Source organism: Chiloscyllium plagiosum, unplaced genomic scaffold, assembly GCF_037043375.1.
Source record: "Chiloscyllium plagiosum isolate Xiang-an unplaced genomic scaffold, Cpla_swu_hap1 HiC_scaffold_26, whole genome shotgun sequence".
Lineage (NCBI taxonomy): Eukaryota > Metazoa > Chordata > Chondrichthyes > Orectolobiformes > Hemiscylliidae > Chiloscyllium > Chiloscyllium plagiosum.
The window spans coordinates 26,497,835-26,523,741 of record NW_028270164.1 but is presented as its reverse complement, the minus strand read 5'-3'; the positions used below and the strand labels follow the sequence as shown (position 1 = coordinate 26,523,741).

The window sequence follows — 25,907 nt, the reverse complement described above, 5'->3', positions numbered from 1 at the left end:
ATCATATTGGTTACATTAATGTCCTGATCATCTCCGAGTTATAAGATGTATATGGTAATTATAATTTTACACTCTTCTGTGCAGTTCTCTAACTTTGCACATTGTAAAGCTAATTATGCCTGTCCTTTGTTCTGTTTTTCAAGTCCTAGGTAGTGTGTCCTCCAGAATGGTGAAGTCTTCTGTGTTTTTAAACAATTGCCCAATGCCACCTCTCCATGTTAGTCATCTCATTCCCAGGATCAATGATCCTTTTCAAACTGAAACAGAAATTGCTGACAAATCTCAGCATGTCCTGTATATCTGTGTTAGCATTTCAAGTCTGGTGGCTCTTCATCAGAACTGTTAGCAGCTGGGAAATACTGGTATTAATGTTGGAGACCTGTGGTTGCGGTTGGAAGTGAGATAGATGAGTGCATAGGTGGAGATACACTTCAGGGAGAGAGAGAGATATGATAGGGGCAAATAAACAAGGGTATTATGGATTGCAGGCCAGGACAGAAGTGAAGCTGAATAAGTGATAATAAGAGTTGAGGGTAGCAGAGAATGGGTAGTCCATGCAGAAAACTAATTGGGATGTGATAATAGGCCTGTGAGTGGGTGAAAATGGGTTGGTTGTGTGAAAAGCAACCCATGTCAAAAAGGACTGGCTGTGAGAGTGGGTAAAAAACAGAGAAGGACAGAATCAGGTTCTTTCGCTATTGAACTCAATATTGAGCCCAGCACATCAGTACAAAGGATAAGGCCAAAGTATTCACAACTGTCTTTGGCCAGAAGTGTCGAGTGGATGATCCATCTTGGCCTCCTCCAGTGATCCCCAGCATCACTGCTGCTAATCTTCAGCCAATTTGATTCACTCCATGTGATAGAGGGGTGGCACGGTGGCTCAGTGGTTAGCAATCGACCCAGTTTCGATTCTAGTCTTGTACGACTGTCTGTATGGAGTTTGCACATTCTTCCCATGTCTGCGTGGGTTTCCTTCGGGTGCTCCAGTTTCCTCCCACAGTCCAAAGATTTGCATGTTAGGTGGATTAGCCATGCTAAATTCCCACATAATGACCAGGGATATGGAGGCCAGGTGGGTTGGCCATGGTAAATGTGGGTTATGGGATTAGTGTGTAGGGGTGTTTGTGAGGGTCTGTCGGATGCGTTTCTGAGGGTTATGCAGACTCAATGGGCCAAATGACCTTTGTTTGTACTGTAGAGATTCTATATTTTCAATTATAGTCTAATCTTAACAAGTGGCAATTCAAGAATGATGTATCTATTTAAAGATTTATTTGCATTGTTATTATCAGAATTTCTGGAGCAATGTGTTAATTTCTGTGCTCTATGTTTTGTTATGTTTTCATACTAGTCTTTAATATATGTATTTTGATTTCAATTAGCAAATACCTAATGCTCACAAGGATTGGGTATGTGCTCTGGCATTTGTACCTGGTCGTGATTTGTTGCTAAGTGGTTGCCGAGGAGGAATGCTTAAAGTTTGGAACATAGACAACTTTACACCACTGGGAGAGATCAGAGGCCATGACAGTCCCATTAATGCCATCTGCACAAACTCCAGCAGGATTTTCACTGCTTCGAGGTATGTCGTGAACAATCATGCTGGTTTATGAGAGTCAATTCAGTGACTCTGTCAAGAAAGGTCATTGTTGTTCAAAGAGGGAGAAAATTCTGCTGCAGATTTTCAGAGGCAAAAGAACCTTGGTTCTGATGATTGGTGCACTTCAGCTTGTTAAAATGTTGTTTTAAGGTATAGGATCAAAGAGATACAGTGGCAGACGTTTAATGATTTTTTTTAGACTACATGGGATAAATTCCAAATGGAAAGTAAAATACAACAGGAAAGAAATAATGATTTGGAGACGCTGGTGTTGGACTGAGGTGTACAAAGTTAAAAATGACACAACACTAGGTTGTAGTCCAACAGGTTTATTTGGAAGCACTAGCTTTCAGAACGCTGCTCATTCATCAGATATAACCACCTGATGAAACAGCAGCGCACTGAAAGCTAGTGCTTCCAAATAAGCCTGTTGGGCTACATCCTGGTGTTGTGTGATTTTTAATTTTGTACAGGAAAGAAGCTCAGCCCAAGGTTAACCAGAAATGTAAAAAATAGTATGAAACATGAAGAAAAAGCTCACAATTGTACAAAGATGGCTGGCAGTTTAGATTGCTGATTAAAATATTAAAAAAACACAAATAATGATAAAAGTAAGGAAAAATTAGAGTATTGGGAAAAAAGCTAGTCTGAAAAATAAACACAGTAAGAGTCTTGTGTAGATGTACAGGGAATTGGTGAGATCACATTCTGGAGTACTCTGTATAGCATTGATAACCTTGAATCTTTCTTTGGTAAGTGATACAAGATGGACTGTTTCAGGATTCCTGAAATTTCTTGGATAAAGAATACTTGCTCCTTTTGATTTTCATTTAAATGTTGAGGCATTAGACTACAAAGAACCCCATTGACAGAAAAGAGAAGAATATTAACAATATATGTGTTTTAAAAGTTTCCCAATTGATGCATTTAATATATTGTACTGCACTGAAAAACTGTAATTGTATTTTTTAGTATTCAGCATAGAAGTGCAGGTATGAAAACATATAGTGGCTTTAAATAAAGCTTAAAAGTAAATGGACCATTCAGATTAGTTTTTTAGAAAATACATTTACTATTTTGAAAAAAAAATCACGAGACCTTATATACTGTGAAGCTAAAGGGAAGAACGTGTCAACAGTGTGCTTGGAGAGTAGCTTAGATGCTGGGAATTAAAATATTCAGTATAAGACAGAATTTCTAACAGGATCAAACCGCTGCTAGCAAATAAATCACCAGGGGATATTATTTCTTTCTAATCCAGAAACTTAGTGTCTCATTCTTCTCTGAAGATGGATGCTTTAATTAAAATGGTATTAATATTGTGATCAAATTATTTTACAAGTCTTAAATTATAATACTAGCTTCATGACATCATTTAATTTGGTTGTTGAAAATAAACTTCATATTTATTTAATTGTGTCTCCACCTAAGCTAAGCAAATGTTTGGTACTATTGCTAAGTGCCTAGGAAAGGCCAGTCTAATTTCATGACATAGCACTACTTCCCCTTGTGAAAATTTGATTTCAATCAAAAACTAGATGATAAGAAGGAGAAATCTTTATTTGCAGGTCCTTTGGTGGGCGTCAATAGATTCTGGGGTCTGTCTTCCCTCTCACATCTTCCAGCTTGTATTATATTCCTTTATCTCTCTTTTCTCTTTCCTTCCTGCTACAGCGATTGCCGGGTGAAGCTATGGAATTATGTTGCAGGCCTCACTCCTTGTTTACCTCGACGTGTCCTTGCCATTAAGAGTCGTGCCAGTAGTATACCTTAATCTCCTGATTTCTGCTCTGCTCCATACTTGATTCTTCTTTGCTGCTCATTGGTATGATGATTTGTCTTTTAAGCCTTTCTGAATAAAAGTGAAAGCCATAAGTTTCACTGTTGTGAACATTAAGTCCAGAAGATGATTCAATGCATTTTTAATTCCCCTAACCCAATAGTAAAGAAATTGATTATTCTGGAGCAGTTTCTTTTGTCAAGTTTAAATATTTACAATCTTTTCAAAGTGTTTTTACCCTTTTATGATAAGAAGTGCTAACCATCATTTTACAAAATAAATTATATCATGTTTGTCGAGTTCTGCTGCTAGAATACTGAGCTCCCACTCAAGTGGACTCAAACACAGGGGTAAATTATACCAGCCCTTCTGCCAATCACAGATGCAAGGCAAAATCTCTCTTTGAATTTTCATGCCATGCTGGCAGATCTGTCCAATTTCAAATCATTTTACAGTAACATAAGTAATTTGTGAAAGTACTTGAAATGAAGTTTGAGTCATATATATGCATGTCACCTTCAAATAGGAAAGTTGAAATTTTAGGTAGGATGTAGTTTTCCTCCTTCTACAATTTTCTTTTCATGTTTTATTTTAATCATTTGAGGTGTGGGAATAATATTAACATCTAGCACATTTATTTTAAATACGTTCATTTCATTCCCTGTATGTTTTATCTTTTTTTAATCAATGCGTCTTCTTGAATTATTTCCTACTTGAATTTGCACAAATCTTGGAGCTTTGAATCATTGAACAGAATTTGTGAAGGCATGTGTTACCTGAAACAACAACGTACATTTAGTCTGTTATGAAATTAGAAGGTAGCGCAAAGTTCAAGTTTAAATGAACTCTGGGGGGTTCATATGGCACACGTCTCACCTTTAAATTCCAAAAAACCATGTTCTGATTTAGCTAGGAAGATACATATATGGTAGTAACTAAGAAAAAATGTTTCCTTAAGGAATCATAACAATATCGTAAATAAACTTCTTACTTTGAAGTAATTCAAGCATCTGCGGCTTTTCAGTTGATTCTGCCAGTGACCTTTGAGAGATATGGTTTTAACCTGCACATAATTTTGAAAAAAAATGTAGCTGATGAGACCACAGTAAAGAGATGAGATATTTGTTTTAAGTTCTGCTTTCTGTTGAGCAAACCTAGCTTGTCAGTGATGGTTCTACCATCAGAAAGTGATATAAATGATTGTTAGGAAAGTTTCACAGCCATGGAGAGGAGGACAACCTTTCAATAGGCAACTGTTATGACAGATGAGAATTTGCTGTAAGCATGTAATTAAATTCAGTCAAATAAACCTAATCACAGGTTTTCTTGGGAGATATAAAAAGGGAGGATAAAATATATTTCTGACTAGAAACTGACAAGCACCAAAGTGATATGAATTGTTTGTGGTAAGTTTGAAACAGTCTAATAGTGTCTCACTAAAAGTTGTTTGTGAATGAAATGATTTGACATTCCGTCACTACAACCTCTTGATACCATCCAGAACTGTGCTGAGAGAATCATAAAAAAGTGTATTGCCTTGAAAGCTATGCTATCTGACTTGAAAATGTCTCATTGATGGTCTATATTAGGACAGCCAGAAAATGTCTTAGCTATGGGAAAGGACAGCGTGCGATCCGGAGTAAGGCTAACTAATGGGAGGAAAGTCAGTTTTGGCGCACTGAGGACTGATTAGTTGCAGGTAACTTGGAATCAAAGTTTGGTCAAAGCTGATAACAAACACTGAGTTGCTTATATAAAGCAGATGATTCAGACATAGTTCAAGTCTTTTCCTGCAGAGGAGAAACATGAAGAATCCAGGGCAGGAACTCTTGGGATACTGAAAGCCAGTGAGAGGAAGAAGGAAAGGATGTATATGATAGACATCGGATGGATAATTCAGGTTGAATGTAGAGAACACAAAAGGATAGTAAAAAAGAAAATGAAAGAGTGAGAAGAGAATTGCAACCAATATAAAAAGGAATCAAAAATATTTGTAGGCTTATGAATGATAAAATTATAGTGAGGTGTGTGGTCAGTTAGGAATGAAAAAGAGGATCCACACATAGGTGCACAGCGTGGCTGAATTACCAAATTAGTACTTTACATTTGTCATTGCCAAGGAAGAAGATGATAGTGAGAAGAGAGATCAAAGATACTGGATGGGCTAAAAACTGATAAAAGGGCTATTCAAAAGGCTACCTGTACTTAGGTCGATAATTCATTAGGCCCTAGAAGGGAATACTTAAAGGATGCTGAGCAAAATAAAGATAGAAATTGTGGAACACTGACAATAATCTTCTCATCTCCTGGAAGACTGGATAAATGCAAACAAAGGAATAGAAATAAACCCAGCAACTATAGGTCAATAAGTTGGATCTTTAATGGTGGTGAGCTTTTGGACAAAATTAACAGTCAATACATCATATAGATTGAAAATTGTGAAAGGCAGTTCATATGTAACTAACTTGATTGAGCTTTTTTTATGTTATCAAGAGAATTTATGAGGGGATTGCAATTGTTGGTGGTCAACAGGGACTTTCAAAAATGGGTTTGATTGTGTCCCATATTACCGGCTTGCAATTAAAGTTGAAGCCCAGTGACAGCATGGATACAAAGATAGCTGAGTGACAGGAAAGAGAGTGAATTGTGAACAATTGTTCTTAAACTGAAATAAAGTATTCAGTGAAATTCTCCAGGGTCTGGATTAGGACCACCATCTTGGGTGTACAAGATGAATTTTCAAATTTGCAGATGATAGAACCTTTGAAATATTGTGAAATATGATTAGGATAGTTCAATATGACACGATCGAGACAGGTGAGTGGATTGGGCAATTATCTCGTAGATTAAATTCAATACTAAGAAATGTGAAGTAGGAGGGGTGAAGAGATGGAATATTCATTAAATCCAAAGTCAGTACTGGTGCAAAGTGACCTATGACTGGAAAGTTGGCAGGTGGCACAAAATAAGGGCATTCTGCCCACCAGCCAACAGTCTGTCCCTACTTCAGTTGTAAGAGCAGAATTGAGGCTCCAAACTGGGGCTGTTAATACCTGCTTAAGGGCTGCATCCTGCCCCAATTCCAATTAATGGACAGTGAGAGAGTCCTGTGCCCAATATGTAGGCCAACAGGTTTGCTCTTACAGGCTTTGGTTGGTCAAAGGGGGTTGGGTAATAGTTTCCACTTTTCAAATCCCTTGTGCCAATATGAGGCACCCTATTGCAGTTTTTCCCTTTTCCTCTTCTACCCCTCCTGCCTCATCCTTTCCTGCCTGGCAAAGATCCAGGAGTTAGCTGTTGCACAAGGTCCAATGCTGAATGCATCCTGTATGTCCTCAGTATAGTATTGGCAGTGACCACCATTCCTGGTTGGTATTGCTGTCCTCCAGTAGGCATCAGGCAACTCTATAAAGCAGGATGTCTGATTGGACAGGAACAGAAGTCTTGCCTCAAAACAGTTAAATTCATGTCAGCATGCTCATACTTATCATTTATTCTGGGCTAAAGGAAAACCACAATTAAATCCAGCCCTTGGGGGATACGAGTGCATAACTTATTGAAGGTCACAAGGTAATTTGAGAAAGGAGACAAAAATTCAGATGCAGCTCTGCACTTCATCATGAGAGACAAAGAGTACAAAAGCAAGGAGGTTATTACGGATGTTTATAAAATGCTGTTTTTGCCCCAAACTGAAGAATTGGATTCAAATTCTGGGCATTACACTTAAGATGGTGAAGATTTTAGATAGGATTCGGAGAAAAAAAATTACAAGAATAGTGCCACAGCAAGGCACTTAAATTACATAAATAGGAGAAACTAGTGTTGATGGTCTCAGACAAGAGAAGATAGTGAGGTTATTGGATAGGGGAGTTCGAAATCTTGAGGCATCAGAGTCTATTCTCATTTGCAGAAGACCAAGAACTATTGAACACCAATTTAAGATGATGCCTAAGAGAGTGGGATTCAAAAGAGAATAGGATAAACATGTGAAGGGAAAAAATGCAGCTCTACACAGAAGAAGCAAAGGATTGGACCTGGCTGAGTTACTTGTGCAGGAGCCAGAACAGACATGACAAGTCTAATTACCTCCTTTGGCACTGTAATCATTTTATGATTCTATGACTTTCAAGCCTGTTTTCTTCATGTTTATAATGCCACAAGGTGGAAAATTGAAATTATTTTTTTCTAACAACATTTTTTGATAATGCAATAATACTTCATTGCAGAACTAGAGATAGGATTTATGATAGTTATTTATCAAAATGTATTTTCTTAACGTGTATTCAACTTATTTCTTTCAGTGACTGCACGGTAAAAACATGGAGCTCAAAAGGTTTAACAAATGGGCATACGTTGGACATTAAAGACATTAATCAGGAATTGTCTGACAGCATCTAACTGTATTTAATTCACCAAGTTATATTTAAAGAAGAATAATGGTGGATTGGAATGAAATGAAAGTCATGCTTTCAAGGTTTTCTGAGTAGAGGAAGAAAAGCATATTTTGCCATTGTGACCTGATGTACTGCAAGCAATAATTCACAAGTATCTTATTCCAAATGTAATTCTCAACAGCACTAACTGTGATGTCCATGTAACGAAACAAAATTGAGCTGCACTCTAGCTTGGTAAGTCGGGCAAAAGCATGTATGTTTGAGTGGAATTTTTTCGTTCTCACATTATTATCTGCAGTTTACATCTCATTGTAAGCTATTATCAATCCCCATATTTCCATCCTTGATCTTACTCTACAATTCTCTTTTATCTTCATTTATATTGTTGGGCTAGATGGTGGAAAATTTCTGTCAAAGAGTAATTAATATACTATATTGAGCTTTGGATGTACATGTCCTTTGGGCAAACAGTCTATTCTTCGTCAAATATCCTGAAAAACCTTGTCTTTGACTTCACCAATTTTGACAGTAATATTACAATGAAGTGGTGAAAATTTTCAGAGGAACACAATAATTTAAAGTTTGCATGGTATGTCATCTTGTGCTGGTGTTAATTAAATATTGCAGCTCATCACTGTGATCCCTTACAGGCATTAGTATTGAGTCTAAAGACTAGTCTACTCATGATATATATGTATACTGGAAAAGCAGGTCATCAGAATAGTCTTTTTAATCCAAATAATGAATAATCAAACAGAACATTATGGTTCAATGAAATAATTCATAAAATTGCACAAATCATGAAGTAACGCCTATCTGTCACTTTCTCTGAAACCTGAAATGTGCAAAATTTGAGTTCTTAATTTTGTCTTGGAACACATCTGTAATCAACCATCTGTTACTGGCATTACATTAATTGAGTGGGATAGACAAGGAAAAAGTTGAAACTTTATTGCTGGAACAGCACAGCAGGTCAGGCAGCAGCCAGGGAACAGGAGATTCGACGTTTCGGGCACAGGCCCTTCTTCAGGAATGAGCAGAGAGTGTTCAGCAGGAGAAGATAAAAGGTAGGGAGGAGGGACTTGGAGGAGGGGCTTTGGAAATGTGATAGGTGGAAAGAGGTCAAGGTGAGGGTGATAGGTCGGAGTAGGATGGAGGCGGAGAGGTCAAGAAGAAGACTGCAGGTCAGGAAGGCGGTGCCGGGCTGGAGGGATTCGGCTGAGACAAGGTGGGGGGAGGGGGGATGAAGAAACTGGTGAAGTCCAAGTTCATCCCCTGTGGTTGGAGGGTTCCCAGTCGGAAGATAAGACGCTCCTCCTCCGACTGTCGCGTTGTTGTGGTTTGGCGGTGGATGAGTCCAATGACCTGCATATCCTCGGTGGAGTGGGAGGGGGAGTTGAAATGCTGTGCTACAGGGTGGTTGGGTTGGTTCGTCCGGGTGGCCCAGAGGTGCTCTCTGAATCGCTCCGCAAGTAGGCGGCCTGTCTCCCCAATATAGAGGAGGCCACACCGGCTGCAGCGGATGCAGTAGATGATGTGGGTGGAGGTGCAGGTGAATCTGTGGCGGATATGGAAGTTTCCTTTGGGGCCTTGGAGAGAAGTGAGGGGGGAGGTGTGAGCGCAAGTGTTGCACCTCCTGCGGTTGCAAGGGAAGGTGCCGGGAGTGGAGGTTGGGTCGGTGGGGGGTGTGGATCTGACAAGGGAGTCGCGGAGGGAGTGGTCTCTACGGAAAGCTGATAGGGGAGGGGAGGGAAATATATCCTTGGTGCTGGGGTCTGTTTGGAGGTGGCGGAAGTGACGGCGGATGATGCGCTGTACATGGAGATTGGTGGGGTGGTAGGTGAGGACCAGTGGGGTTCTGTCCTGGTGGCAGTTGGAGGGGCGGGGCTCAAGGGCGGAGGAGCGGGAAGTGGAGGAGATGCGGTGGAGGGCACCGTCGACCACGTCGGGGGGGAAATTGCGGTCCTTGAAGAAGGAGGCCATCTGTGTTGTACGTATTTTGAACTGGTCCTCCTGGGAGCAGATGCGGCGGAGACGAAGGAATTGGGAGAATGGGATGGCGTTTTTACAGGGGGCAGGATGGGAGGAGGTGTAGTCCAGGTAGCTGTGGGAGTCGGTTGGTTTGTAGTAGATGTCCGTGTTGATTCGGTCGCCTGAGATAGAAACAGAAAGGTCTAGGAAGGGGAGGGAGGAGTCCGAGACTGTCCAGGTGAATTTGAGGTCGGGGTGGAAGGTGTTAGTGTAGTGGATGAACTGTTCAACCTCCTCGTGGGAGCACGAGGTAGCGCCGATACAGTCATCAATGTAGCGAAGGAAAAGATGGGGGGGTGGGGCCAGTGTAGTTGCGGAAGATGGATTGTTCCACATACCCTACGAAGAGGCAGGCATAGCTGGGGCCCATGCGGGTGCCCATGGCTACTCCTTTTGTTTGGAGAAAGTGGGAGGATTGGAAAGAAAAGTTGTTCAGGGTGAGGACCAGTTCGGTTAGTCGAAGGAGGGTGTCGGTGGAAGGGTACTGGGTGGTACGGCGGGAAAGGAAGAAGCGGAGTGCTTTGAGTCCTTCGTGATGGGGGATGGAGGTGTACAGGGACTGGATGTCCATGGTGAAGATGAGGCGTTGGGGTTTCCATGGTGAAGATTTCAACAGCATTTCAACTCCCCCTCCCACTCCACCGAGGATATGCAGGTCATTGGACTCATCCACCGCCAAACCACAACAACGCGACGGTCGGAGGAGGAGCGTCTTATCTTCCGACTGGGAACCCTCCAACCACAGGGGATGAACTTGGACTTCACCAGTTTCTTCATCCCCCCTCCCCCCACCTTGTCTCAGCCGAATCCCTCCAGCCTGGCACCGCCTTCCTGACCTGCAGTCTTCTTCTTGACCTCTCCGCCTCCATCCTACTCTGACCTATCACCCTCACCTTGACCTCTTTCCACCTATCACATTTCCAACGCCCCTCCTCCAAGTCCCTCCTCCCTACCTTTTATCTTCTCCTGCTGAACACTCTCTGCTCATTCCTGAAGAAGGGCCTGTGCCCGAAACGTCGAATCTCCTGTTCCCTGGATGCTGCCTGACCTGCTGTGCTGTTCCAGCAATAAAGTTTCAACTTTGATCTCCAGCATCTGCAGACCTCACTTTCTCCTAGATAAGGAAAAACCCCATCCACTGTAATATCTATCTCCATAAGAAGTAAACATAGTTTTCACTGTGCTCGGTGCTGCTATTTGTTAGATACATGTGAATGTTAGACGAGAAATCAATGCGCCCGAACACATTGAATGTCTTCAATCACCAATGCCTTTGGCAGGTTGTGTGATGCCAGTGGAATTGAGTTTCCTGGATTGAACTTAAGCATACCAGTGCACTAAGTAACAAGCTTTCATCCCCATTAAGAGCATTATCAGTATTCAAATTATTTCCATGAAAGTTTACCTCAAGAGGATGCCAATAGAGATTTCATGTCTGGTTCCTATGAGTTTGACCATGCTTTCCAGATACATTGATATAGCACTGACATGAATCTCCAGCCTTCAAACCTTTGGATTTGTGGGGACTCCATTGATCAGGATAAATTGAATAGTCCTGCAATGATTGCAAGTGTAGCAACTATTACACTTTTCTCATCATCTACACTTTTCTCATCATCTTCAGTTCTGTCTTTATTCACTTATTCTTTCCACACAAGTACATATGGCCACACTAACCAAACTGAGCAAAGCTTGCAAGCAGCAGTTCAGATTGCATATTTTTGAGAACTTTGGAGGCTGATGTTAATTATTTACTAGTCAAACTCAGGCTCTAGTCCTTATGACTTAATCTAATAGATTCAAACTTTGTCCAAAACCATTAATTCTATGATGGAGTGTTGGCATACCCTTGCTGCTGAATGCTCTTAAAGGTGCTTGGTCAATTTTGGCTTTTTCAAAGATCACAACTCACAGGAATTCTGACTTTTCCTACCTCCAGTGGTTTTAAGGAAACAACTCAGCTCTTGACTCTCCCTTTAATCCCTATGGGAAATTATCAATGTTAACATTATCAATGTTGCAGTATTTATTTATCTGAGCAGTTTCTTTGAGCAGTATGTGATAGATGCAGAATAAAGACACAATTTGTAACTACCTGTCCCATTTGAGGGGAAAATTTAAGGTTTCATTCAAAAGCTGTGGATAAGTAAAATCAACACTTTTATTTTTTTTCTCTGTATCCCATGGATCGATATGGCTTATGCAGTTGTAGCAAAGTTTATTCATTTTTTCTTAGAAATAATGGACTGGATTTTACATGGCCCAATCTTCCTGTCTCCTCCTAAGTTCCATAATATGTTGGATAGCTAAGTGCCAAAATCGACTACCATCTGCCATATTTAAATAAATATCTATATTAACGAGCCTGTTGACTTGAATAATACTGAACCCATGCCATAATACAACTGAAGAAAATTTGGTGAGAATGCACATGCTATTTAAAAGGCCTACGTCAACAAAGAGAGAAAGGTATTGGGGGTGCGCTTCATTTGGAGTTTACTAAAACCTGACCCTCATCTGGCTGCCTGATTCCAGGATGCTCTCTCCACCAATAATGTGGTCACACTGAATTGCCCTGAAGAGATATGTATGCTAGGTGGGTTAGCCTTAGTAAGTGCAAGGTTATGGAGATAAGATGTGTGCTGGGTCTGGATGGGATGCTCTTTGGAGAGTCAGTCCAGACACAATGGACTAAATGACCTGTTACTGCACTGTAGCCATTAATTTCCTCCTGTTCATTCCAATACTTGTGGCAATGCCCACTACACATCTCTGGTGCTGCCAAGAGTGGCTGACAGCTCCTGGATGGGGAAAGGGCCATTCTTCCAAGTGTCCTAATATTGAAAATTTATGGCTTACTAACACCAATCCAGCTTCCAGCAAACTTTCCTTCCAAAAAGTGAATGGTCATCTCACTGGGTAAAATCCAACCCAAAATCCCTTTTTTTTTTGCCTTGTAGGCTTCAGGGAATTATTTTACATTATGTCTTGTGATGGACAAACCTTTCTTTTGCTGTTTCTTATATAATGAATTGATTTTAAACATAATATAACAGAATGGAACATATATGTGAAACTTGCTTGCCACAATTCATGAGACATGGCAATAAGTATCCTCTCTGAGACCTTAAACATTTTAGGAGCAACTGAAATTTTTGGTGACAGCAATGTTGCTTTGTTAGACAGAACTGTGTGTAAATTATTTCATGTTTGCAATTGTAGGTATTCTGTAATTCTCTTTGATCAGAGCACTGTAATATTATTTAGTCTGCTGTACTGAGCCATTTAAAAAGAATTGGCCACTGAAATATGTTTGACTTGAATATGTTTTGTGTGTCATTTGGTTTTGATTAGAATTCACTAGGTTTAGAAGTCAGGTTTAGAAATTACCTGTAAATTAAAAGGTAGTATAATGCTTTGGCACATTTAATGTTTTGCAATGAGAAAACACATGATATTTTACTGTAATACAGCAATGTATGTATTTAGCAAAACAAATTAAAAATGGGGCCAATAATAGAAGTAAAACATGCCCAGATATAATTTCTTGCTGCTTTAGTACAAATCGTATTTGTTCCATTCCTCTGAACTCTTCGGGTGTTCTTTAAGTAACATGTGAAGTGTTTCATCACACCACTTGAATTGAAATTAAGGTTATGACAGCTCAGTAATATTTTGAGGAGAGGGGTAGGTCAATAAACTGACTTGGGCAAACAATATTTGGCAAACCAATGTTGTAAATGTAGATGCTGTAATTTGGATATTTGTTGTATATCTCACATGACAGTTTATTTTGCAAGCTTAAAATGTCTTTAACTGTTCTTGGCAAGACAGTTCATAGGAACGGAGTTCAAAGTTTTATAAAATTATCTTTCTGACATGTCATTTGAGAAAATGTGAGCTGCATCTCCAATAGGATTCAAATGGTTTCAATACAATTTTTGGAATTTAATCATACTTTGTGCTCAAGGTGTAAGAAAATTTAATTGTTTTAATTGTACTGGAAATGATTCAGATACCTTTGAATGAAATGTTGTAAACCGTGTTTCTGAAGTCTTCACTTTGTGGATATACTTTACAGCTGTCAAGTCTCTAATTTCTGTGGGAAATTTTGATTTTAAGAGTCTGCCGTTGGCTCTCAATTTTTTTTTTTGTTTTTCTGAATTGTTTTCTGAACTTTCCACATAATCCAGTGGAAATGTATTTTTTTTAAATATTATATTCCCATGGAACAGAATTTGAGGCAAATGTCCTGTCAGTTTTGACAAGTCGTTCACTTTGCAGCCAAGAAGGGTTTATTCTCAATTTTAATATAGTTAGTAATGTTCAGCACAATTGTAAACAGTGTTAATCTTAAAACTACTGTAAATAGATTAAGTGCCTTTATTATTCTACTGTTTTGCTTGTACATTTCTGTAAAAAAGTTTCATGTTATGTCAAACCTATTAAAAATGGTAGATGTATACATTTTTACAAATGTAAAATAATATTTATAATGCATAATTGGTGAATGTAAATACTGTTGTCAACTGAAATAAAATGTGTTAATTGGAAAGTCTTATCAATATGCAGCAGCAAATGACTAAAGTTACCACACATCTCAAATGCAGCAAATATCATAATATTGTAACTTCACACAAGAGCTGCATTTATTTAAGCAATTAGCAACTTATTTAAAATGCATTGGAAATATATTGTATTCTACATTCTGTAATCACTTTTCAAATTTATAACTGAGATGAATTAGGAGCATACAATTGTCAGTTAATGAAGGAACCATTCATTTCAGTTTTGTTTGCCCTTAGAGTGAATCTTATTCAGAATAATCATCTCATATATGCAACATATCTGTATCTTATCATCATCAGAATCATCATCAGGCATTCTTCTGAAAGTAGCTCCTTGGCCCATTGTAATCTTTTCCATTTATCAATATGCTGTGCCATTATTTTCATTTGCCAATAAATAAATAAATTCCTTCAATTTCAAGCCATCCAACATGATATTCCATGTTTTCCTCTCCCTTTATACTGGGATTCTTCTCTTTATTACAAGTCCACTTCCTCTTAAAATGTAACCTATCCAGTCTGTCTGCTTTTGCTTAATTGTGTTCAACAAATGTGCTTATTCATTTACTTTCCACAGCACTGTTCCTTTTTTTGTGTTGATTTTTTCTATCGAGCAGACCTATCCATTCTCCAACAAACTCACATTTCAAAGCTATTTAGCATGTTGGTTTTCCCCAGTCATATGGTCCAGCTCTTACATCTGTACAAAGTAAACTTCAAACCAGGTTCTTTACAAGTTGCTTTTTGAATGATTTATTGAGCTTCGAGATTAGTAACCCAAAACCTTCTTGCCAAATTTAGCCTATCCTTATGCTTTGCTTGATCTTACTTCTTTGTTGCAAAAGCCACCTGCAGATACAGGTACACAATCTCTTATCCGAAATCCTTGAGGCCAGTTTTTCGATAAATGACATGTGAAATTGAAAAAAAAGTTACCTAAAAATAGACACACGTGTGAATAGTACGAGTGCTGAGACACAACTGACGCCTGCCAGTGCTGGCAAGCCACAGCTGAGTGACATGGTTTCAATGGGTGTGGTGTTGGATCACCTGTTCGCACGCCAAAAGCATGCTCCATATTCCATGAAAAAGATTTCGGAGCTTTTCGGATTTCAGAAGTTCGGACAAAGGATTGTGTATCTGTGTTGTGCTTCCTAAACACTTGAAATTTTGTACTTATTCTATTTCTCTTCCTTCTATGAATATATGTTTCTATTTCTATGGCAAAGAATTAGGTATCTCATCCACCAGTTTCCTAATCATCCATGCATTCAGTCCCATAATACAGACAGGCTGAAACAGGCAGCCGAACCATCCGATGAAAGTAAATAAATCAAGGTCAACTGAGTTTGTTAAAAGCTTAATTGATCCCAACATTATCCTGCTCACATAATACGGTTGGCCAGAGCAGCCATGTGGGAATAAGCAGCTGGTTTTTATTAAGTTTTTTTGGGAACTCATGGTGGGACTATTTTTGGAGGGTGCCTGTGAGATCCATTGGGGGTCACTGCAGGAGATAGTAGCCCTCTTCTTTCATACCTATCTCTTACCTCTAAATCTAAAACGGTGATCCCCAGCCAAATATTACCCTGACTTAACTCATGCTATGGTTCATGGGAATGCAGTCCCAGTAGGATCCATCACCAAACATTTGGTGCTATATGATCTCTTGGAGTGGCAAGGCTATCAAAAATGAAACTTCCTCCCTGTCAGGAGTGGAAGTCTGCCCCACCTTTAACCTGTCAATGTTGCCCGCAGCACATTATTGCTGTGGAGCAGACATTTCCTTTGTTAGCCAGTCTCTGACTGACTGCTTATTCACGGGTCTCTGAACAGTCTCCTGTCCCACGCTCCCATCGTAATCTCAGGCCTGCACCAGGTTCATATAATGGGTGAAAGGTGTTTGAACGATCGCTTTCATGAATCACCAATTTATACCATTATTATTGAAGTTTTCAGCTATGAAATTGGATGTCATAGTGTTAGCACTATTGAAGCCCTGAAAAATATAAAATGGTTTAGGATTCACTGCTGGCCAATTCGAGTGCAGCCTGTGCTGATTTGATTAGTCTCTTTGGAAATTGGAATTAATTGATCCAGGAGAATGCCAGGCAGAAGTGGATGACATAGACAGCACCTTCAGTATGTTGCATCAAGTTGGTGACGAAGGTCACATGTACAAAAAGTAGCAATTATTGTGGGTTGTCTCCAGGCAGGGTCAGCAAGAATATGGATTTGCCAGAATAGTTGGATTCCAAGTTGTTCACGGACCTATTGACTGCACACAAGTACCTCTTTCAGAGGATAGGGGTGGAATTTCCCCTCCCTAGAGCTAGCGAGAGGGGAAATAATTCGGCAAATTGGCCGTGGAGAGACTCATCAGCTTCTCACTGCTCGCCCCAATTCACTGGGAGCTTTCTTGACTTGCCAGCAATAAAAGCCCTTCAGTGGTCAATTAATGGGAAGGTTATAACGTAAGTGATTTGCCAAGTCTTTTTTACCTCCATTTGGCCAACTACAATTTTTAATTGGAAGTTGTAAGAACACCATCCTCAAGCCAGGAAGGTACTCTTTAAAAATGAATATTGTGCTTTCTCAATTTATGGCTGCTCAGTTTTATATTGTATAGCAGGTGTGACCCCTCTGAAAGAATATGCTGCGAACAGCAGTCAGGACAGAAGAAACAAAGTAAAGAAAGATTAAATATACATAATAGTTACAGTACCTTCTTTGTGAGCTAAGATAATCAGGAGTAATTTCCTTGAGCTCTACAAGCAAACGGTGGTTCTCCTCTGTTTTACTTCCATAATGCTCTTTCTGAAAGTACTGGACTTATGTCTTGATCACACCTAGGAGTTAAACCAAAACCCCAAGGTCAGTACTTTAAAATGTGCGCCTTGCATTTCTATTTATTATTGTGGTCCAATTCTATCAATATTAGAATCTTGATTGCTGAATCAACAGAGCTTTAATTAATAGTGACATACCAAGCTAGTATTCATATTAATTACTGACAGCAGGCATATCCCACCAAAAGTGCAGCCTGAGGATATTCCAAACTTGTTTTTCTTTCAAGCTCTGAAGCTAAAACAAATTTTGCTGCCACCTTCTGCTGCCATATCTGCAACTTGTAAGTACTTAGACAAAGCCCTTCCTCCCCAGATTATTCTGTATTCACTAACCATATATTCTTTTGAACAAAAACAGGACTTTTTGTTCATCCAGCAACCATTGTGGAATTTGTTTAATAGACAATTTCAAATTATTCATTCAGTGAATGCAGATCCCCAGAGCAAGCAATGACCTTCTCATTTGTAGTGATTAAAGTGATTAGTCCACCATTTAGCTGTAGAGAGATCACTCCTCATTAATATACAGTACTTTTTGTGTTTCTTTATGAGTGTGTAAGTACTGATGCCCAAGACGTGAAGGTTGGTTGTATAGGCCGCGAGCCTATCTTGAACCTGTCCAGCAATGATACACTCATTGTAGTGGTCTAAAGCTTGTCCTTCAGCAAATGGCCTATTTCAAATGACCTCAGAGATCATATGTGCCTTCTCAGAGAAAGATCATATAAACAAGAATGAGAGTAGGTCTTTCAGCTCTCTGGGCCTGATCATTAAACAACAACACATCTCGGATCATAAATCTGTTCAATCATAAATTTAAAATGTTACTGAAAATTGTCAAGACTTCACCTGACCATCAGTGCCCATAGATTATCTCTTATGTCACATTTTTGTTTTAGGTTTATATTTTTTGAAAAATATTAAAATATTGTTTACTTTTTCTGAATGGATGTAATGCAAAAGCACAAGAAAATAGTTTTCACGCTTCTGGTAGTTCTGCTCAACAAATTGTCATTGAAATCAAGAGTAAATTAGCTGCAATCCTAAATTATTTCTGTTATGATGAATCCATTATTTTAAGTGTTCAGCAGCATTCGTGACTCCTCAGATACTAAAGCAGTCCATCTTCAAATGCAACAAGATCTGGACAATATCTGGGCTTGGGCTGACAAGTGGTGAATAACATTCACTCAGACCGTGCGAATGCCAGGAAGTGACCATCACCAATAAGGGGCAAACTAACCACCACTCCTTGACATTCAATAGCATTATCATCACTGAATCCTCTACTATCAACACCCTAGGGGTTACCATTGACCAGAAACTCAACCACTGGACTCACCACATAAACAGTGACTTCAGCAGCAGGCCTGAGGCTAGGAATACTGCGGTGAGTAACTCACTTCCTGACTCCCTCAAGCCTGTCTATCATCTACAAGGCACAAGTCAGAATAGTGATGGAATACTCCCCACGTGCCTGGGTGAGTACAGCTCCAACAACACTCGAGGCTTGACGCCACCCATGATAATGCAGCCCACTTGATTGGCACCACATCCACAAGCATCTACTCCCTCCACCACCGACACTCAGTAGCAACAATGTATACTATCTACAAAATGCATTGCAAAAATACATCAAAGATCCTCAGACAACACCTTCCAAACCCACAACTACATCCATCTAGAAGGATTAGGGCTCCAGGTCCATGAGAATACCATCACCTGCAAGTTCCAAGCCACCCACCATCCTGACTTAAAAATATATTGCCATTACTTCATTGTTACTGGGTCAAAATCCTGGAATTCCCTTTCTAATGCCATTGTGGGTCAACCCACAGTAGGTGAATTGCAGCGGTTCAAGAAGGCAGCTCACCACCACCTTCTCAAGGGCATCTAGGGACGAGCAATAAATGCTGGCCAGCCAGAGATACCCACATCCCACAAATGTATAAAAAATACTTTTTAAAAATATCAAACTTAAATTTATATTACTAAAAGCCAGTTAATCTCAGGGACACCAGCGTTTATATTATAGTGCCAAGAGAAAAAAAGTAATTAAAAATGAATTCTGGTTTCATGTCTGGTTGCTCATTGGATCAGAAATTCCTTCACTGAAACGTTTTGGATGACTACCTCCGGTATCCTGTGGTTTGGTTTTAAAGCAAGATCCATTGCTTACTGACTTGTTAAAATCAACTTTAATGTAATGATTGTAACAAGGTCAATCAGGTGGACCTCATAGAATATGAGTTCCCTGATTGGGGCTGTTAACCTGGTCCAATCCAGGAGCTTTTGCTGACAGGTATAAACAGGAATGTCAGAGATTCACCCTGAAGTCTGTCTTTGAGGAAGCCAGACCAGTGTCAGGTACTATGTACATGTTAATAAAAGGTGACTTGGTGATGGGATACTGGCCTCTGTGGAGTTATTTCATTTAGCATTTTGACAGAGGTCAACACAATGATTAATTTTAGAATAGGTAACATTTTTGAGATTATAAAGATCTAAAAATATTTATAATAAGTATGTAGATCATAATCAATTAGCAACAATTTCTGCTATTGTCCCATGAGTGAAATATTGGAGCTAAAACATCGTGACTAAATGTGGAATTACAAATTAGCTACAATATAGCAATTGTTTCCATTCTATAAATTCTGAAAATTCAAAATAGATGTGATGGATGTTTTGAGCTTCAGTTTGTGTAGATGTATTCGCATATGAATTATCAACTAAAATTCCCGATTATAAAATTTGACGAAAACTCATTTGTGTATTTTTTTATTGATCTGATCAGTCCCTAAACGATGGTTAATTATGAGCAAGTTTTATCTTATTTTCAGCCACTCTTAAATATAACGTTTTTGGGATTTCATCAATGAGTGAATGCTTGCTTCCTGAAAATGCATCCATTAGAACTTCATGTCTTGTTCACATGATCTTGTTATTTCTCAAATATGCTTATAAATGGCAGGTTACAATGATGATAAAAGATTTAATTTATGGGGAAAGGAAGACATCAGTTTTCTCAATTGGCTGGATGGCTGGTTTGTGACCCAGAATGATGGCAACACTGCTGGTTAATTTCCCCTCCACAGACCAAAGTTACCATGAAGGACTCTCCTTCTCAACCTTTCCCTTTGCTGATGCTTGGTAAAATTCTGGCTAAACCACCACCGTTCATGGGAAAAGGAGACAACATGGCATGTGATCATCCTGCCACTAGCTTATTATGGATGTAGGTTTGCTCACTGAGCTGGATGGTTAATTTTCAGATGTTTCATCACCATGCTAGACAACATCTTTAATGAGAAAGTGAGGGCTGCAGATGCTGGAGATCAGAGCTGAAAATGTGTTGCTGGAAAAGCGCAGCAGGTCAGGCAGCATCCAAGGAACAGGAGAATCGACGTTTCGGGCATAAGCCCTTCTTATTCCTGAAGAAGGGCTTATGCCCAAAATGTCGATTCTCCTGTTCCTTGGATGCTGCCTAACCTGTTACGCTTTTCCAGCAACATCTTTAGTGAGCCTCTGGATGAATGACTGCTGATGTTTCCTGGTTTCTATGTATATGTGTTGGTTTCCTGTAGACGCTCGTTTGAAGTTCCTCATTGGCTGTTGATCTACTGTGACAGTTAGGAATGGCAGTTTGTCACAGTAGAGATGTCACAGTAGACCAAACAGCCAATGGGGAACTCCAAACCAGCATCTACAGGAAAACAACACATTCGGACCAAATATTGAACTACAAGCAATTATCCCAACATCAAAAACGAAGCTGCATCAGAACATTATTTCAACAAGCCACCACACACTGCAGCACAGAGGAATTACGCAGAGCAGAGAAAACTCAGCTATTCAAAAAGTGTATTCAAAAACAATGGGTACCCAATGAACACAGTCTGCCGATTTCTCAGCAATAAACCCAAACAAGCAGATAAAATGCGTCCAGAAACCCTAGCGACTCGCCTCTACATCAATGACATCTCGGAATTGACTGCCAGACTACTCAGACCCCTTGGCATCATGGTAGCTCACAAACCCACCAACACACTAAAACAGCAGCTAATGAACTTGAAAAACCCTATACAGACAACAAGCAAAACTTATGGTCATTTACAAAATACCGTGCAAGGACTGTAACAAACACTACATTGGACAAACAGGCAGAAAACTAGCCAGCAAGATACATGAACATCAACTAGCCACAAAACGACATGACCCTCTCTCACTAGTATCCTTACATACAAATAAGGAAGGACACCACTTTGACTGGGACAACACACACACCCTAGGACAAGCCAAACAGAGACAAACATGAGAATTCCTAGGAGCATGGCATTCCAACCAGAAACTATCAACAAACACATTTACTTGGACCTGATTTACCACCCCCTGAGAAAAAGAACAAGAAATGACATCACCACAGGAAATGACATCACCAACCCAAGAAAACCCAAACATATAAATAGAAAGCAGGAAACAGCAGCGCTTCGTCTGAAGATGTAACCCAGTATGGTGATGAAACGTCTGAAAATGAACCTTCCAGCTCAGCGAGCAAACCTACATCCAGAACTTCTACCTGAGCTACAAATCTTCTCAAAACTCGCTAACTAGATTATTATATTAAGACTTATATCAACTGGTCATTGAAATGGCTGTTGCAAACTACTGTGTGGAAGTAAAGTTAGTAAGCAGCTAAGAGCAGTAATGCAAGCCAACTGCAGTTTACAGTTCACCTACACACCCTGTTATATAATACCCTAAATGGAAACTACAGTTAACTCCTTCATGTTTTTAATTATCTCCATTTATTTCTTGATACATCCCTCAAATATTTCCAGTATTTGTTGAAATTAGAGATTTTTTTTTCCATATGATTTAACTACTGCTTTTCAAAACTGAATTAAATGTATACCTGTGCATTAATAACTTACCTTGTATCATGGAATGAGTCCTCAGATGACAATTCGATCTTATCGATTCAAACTTCGTGATAACTCTCACTAAAAAGCTGTCTTGCTAATAAATACATTTATGAAGATACAAAGTTTGATCTGAGCAACTGGATGGTAATTTGGACTTGGTAATAAATTGATCATTTTGTTTCAGTGAATGTTGAGAGAGATGTATAACAAGTAGCTGAATTGATACAGTCCATTTTACACACTTGGATCAAATCACCCCAAGGTCTCTAGCCTATAGAATGCAGCTGCTCATTGTTTCTGTACATGCAGTGTCTCCAACTTCCACTCTTTGTAAACGCCTTCCAAAAATTCAACTCTTCAACAATTTTTGGGTCAACCCTACTAACTGACTCAAAATTAATTTTCTTCCTGCTTAGCTCTATAGATTCTTGAGATATTTATTGTACTAAGAGTAACTTATGAAGGCAAGTTTTTGTGACTTGCTCCTTTGCAGACCAATTTTAATATGGATAAAAATGGGGATAGCAGAGTTAACTTCCCATACAGCATTTATTGACTCATTCTTATATTTGCACTGTATGTGCTGGCATCTTCTGATGGGTAGCTTAAATCCCTGTCTTAATCAAGTGGATGACGTGCACAGGATTCAGATGTGATTTCAGAATTATCAGGAAAAACACATGATGGACATGTTTGTTCTGGTTGAACTGTGAAATGATGAGGAAAGTGTGCCATAAAGCTGAGTATATTCTTTCATTGAGGCAGAACAGAGTCCTCCTGCAAGATCCACCAGAACAATTTGGGGCATGGCTCCACCGAGTACCCCTGCTTCAACATTCCTGCTGGTCAGGTTGTCCTCTGGGCTACTTGATGTGGTGCTGACCCTCCTGCAGTCGAATGTTTCTTTAGGGTATACAACTTGTTGGTTGCAAGATAATGAGGCATAGCTCTCAAAATGGAACAGCCCTCAAACAACAGGTTTGAATAGCTGTTCTGTCAGATGCCTATCTGTACTGTGCATGGAATTTGGCTAATCCTTTTGACTATTTACCATTATGGCTTTGCATGAAGAATAGTTCAAGGTGTCATAGACAATCTTGCTATAAACTCATTCTTAGATGTCTCAATAGTAATCATACATTTTAACATTCCAATCATTTAATATCTGAATATTAACTTGTTTAATTCTTTTCATTTCCATTTAATAGTGTCTTGATTTTCTTCTCATTTCATTTCTTTTTTTGTTTCCTTATGACTCATTTATCTTTCCCTTTGCATTGTTCCTTGCATCACAGCATTTTTGGCTTTGTTCCTCAGAGATTTATGACTGACAATGCCAGAATAGATATTGAATTGTAATGAATTATGCAAATTAGCTTTATTATTTGGATTTGCATTGTGTAAAGTTCACTGTTAATGTCTACCAGTATCTCTGGAAAATTGTAACTCATCCTTCTACCATGTACAATGAAGTACATGTGCAGAGGTATTACTAGTATAAATATAAAAGTTGGATAACACCATGGGAGCACAGTTTCTGCGTGGCATGTGTAACCAAATGAAAAATCTGGGTTGTATGAGTTTGGCAGGTTTGTTGCATGTACACACAAAAGGAATTTTTACCTCTATTTATCAAAGTCAAAAATCTGTAAAATAATAGAAGTAAGGGAGAAACCCAGTGCTGTCCTTTAAATACCAGAATGTATGAAATCCAGTTGTCTTGTAGCTATTATAAAGCAGAATAAATTGTGAAGTTTATGGCAACTATACCATACAATCACACACAAGTGCAATTCTGAGCCTGAGTAACATTCACGTTTATGTGCTTAAGGATGGAAATGTCATTCTCAAAATATCAACCTGCTAAAAATAACTGATTAGTTTTCAATTCTGTTATTTTTATTCTATATTTGTGTTTAGGCTGTGATTGTGTATGGCATAATTGAGAGGAGTATTGTGGAGGTAATAATGGTCACTCAAAGTGAGAGTTGAATTAACATGGGTGGATCAAGTCATTTTACAGGTGCACAATCCTTTATCTGAAATGCTTGAGACCAGGTTTTCGGAATTCTGAATTTTTTTGAATTTCAGAATAAGCGACAATTTGGTGGTGAAATTTTTAAAAATCTTACCGGAGGAACGCACTCCCTAAGTAAAACAGGCTTTGAAACAGAATCAAGGCCTGCCAATGCTGGGCCATGCCCCCCATGTCGCATCTGAGTGACACGTATCAAGTCAGTGTCGGCTTGGGCTAACTGTTTGGATGCCAAACAACCTAGTTAATGAGAAAAAAAAACTTCACAAAAAAACCTTCACATTTTGGACCTTTTCGGATTTTGGATAAAGGATTTTCTACCTGTACTAGAATGTTTCAACAATTTTGTCAATTTAGCTATGCGTGTTACTAAGTTCTCATGCAGAATTGACTCATTAACTGCTCAGTTCCCTAATGATGGTTTTGATGTTGGTTCCTTGTGTAGGCATTCAAAGATCAGTTCTAACTCATCAGAATGTCCATCTCCTGTAAGCAGATGCAATATTGTAAAACTCCTACTGGTGGCATTGATGATCTCTTAAATATTATTGAAAGGAGCACCACCAACTCATTTGCAAAGTTACTGTACAATCCAGTGTACAATCTTCACAAACAATTCATTCACTGAAAATGGTGTGAGAATAATTTACAGAATTAACCATATGCTTGGGTATTAGTAGGCTAATAATTGGAATACCTGTACCAATGAATTTTCTGTTCACCAATATCTGGTAAACATTCTGAGTTTAGAAAAAGAGTAAATGGATGAAGGAAAGAAGACAAGAATTATTGAGAGAAGGGAGTAAGATGAATGTTTGCAGGGTCAGAATTGATTGGTGAAGTGATGCTTTCAGTGTGCTGTTAAATGCAAAATTATAATTACTATGCTCTGAAGATATGAGTTTTTGACAGATGTTTTACAATAATGCCCGAGGTCTTTATTGTCTTCTTCTCCATATTCTGCAATTATTTTGCATCAGCCAAACTCTGCAGTAAGTTACTTAACTTCTCATTCCTCAACTGTTTAAAGACAGGAGCCAGAGTTGAACATTCTCCAATTGCCTGGATGAATGCAGCTCCAACATACTCAAAAAGCTTGATACCATGCAGGACAAAGCAGCCCAATTCATCAGCCCCTAATCAACGATTTTAATCTTCCACTCCCTCCACTACCACTACACAGTCATAATAAGGCATGTGACATCTACAAACTGCACTGTGGCAATTCACAATGGCGCCATCAAGAGCATCTTCCAAGTCACCGACAGTAACAAGGGCAGAAAATGCATGGGAACCACCAGCACTTAATTTCCCATTCAAGTTATATATCATCCTCATTTGGAACAATATTATTTTCTCAACATCCTGGAACTTCCTCCCCAATAGCACTATAGGTGTACCTATAGCACATGGACTGCAACTATCCAAGAAAATGGCCCAAAAGTCACCTTCTGAGGGTAAATTTGAGATAGCAATAAATTTTGTCCTGGGAAAAGATGTCCAGAACATATAAATAAATAAAACTGGCAGTTGAAAAATTAATTAGGAAAGCATGTAAGTTCTCAGTTTAAATATATATATGTAATAAAGGGGTCAGGTGGGTGGGCTCAGTTGGCTGGATAGCTGGTTTACAATAGAGAGTGACATTCAATTCCCACATCATCTGATTTGGAGATGCTGGTGTTGGACTGTGTAAAAAGTTAAAAATCACACAACACCAGG

The 25,907-nt window shown here is 39.1% G+C and overlaps 1 protein-coding gene and 1 long non-coding RNA gene across 7 annotated transcripts in view; one reads left to right on the top strand and one right to left on the bottom strand.

Annotated features, from left to right (window-relative positions):
• kif21b (kinesin family member 21B) overlaps positions 1 to 8,745 on the top strand; it is a 186,891-nt gene extending 178,146 nt beyond the window's left edge. For 4 of the 6 annotated variants that reach the window (XR_015750940.1, XR_015750938.1, XR_015750939.1 and 1 more), the window contains 3 exons: positions 1,386 to 1,585; positions 3,278 to 3,428; positions 7,685 to 8,745. Coding sequence is in view for 2 of the 6 variants with exons in the window: in XM_087973596.1 (XP_087829722.1) it covers positions 1,386 to 1,585; positions 7,685 to 7,781 (297 nt within the window). In the remaining 4 variants the exon portion in view is untranslated. The remainder of the gene's footprint in view (positions 1 to 1,385; positions 1,586 to 3,277; positions 3,429 to 7,684) is intronic. The other 2 variants (XM_087973596.1, XM_087973595.1) reach the window with 1 other exon arrangement.
• LOC148145119 (uncharacterized) lies at positions 3,337 to 17,134 on the bottom strand. The gene is made up of 3 exons (XR_015750941.1): positions 17,102 to 17,134; positions 4,375 to 4,446; positions 3,337 to 3,455 (listed from the first exon to the last, which is right to left on the bottom strand). It is a non-coding gene; the product is annotated as an uncharacterized LOC148145119 (long non-coding RNA).
• Between the last annotated feature and the right edge of the window lie 8,773 nt (positions 17,135 to 25,907).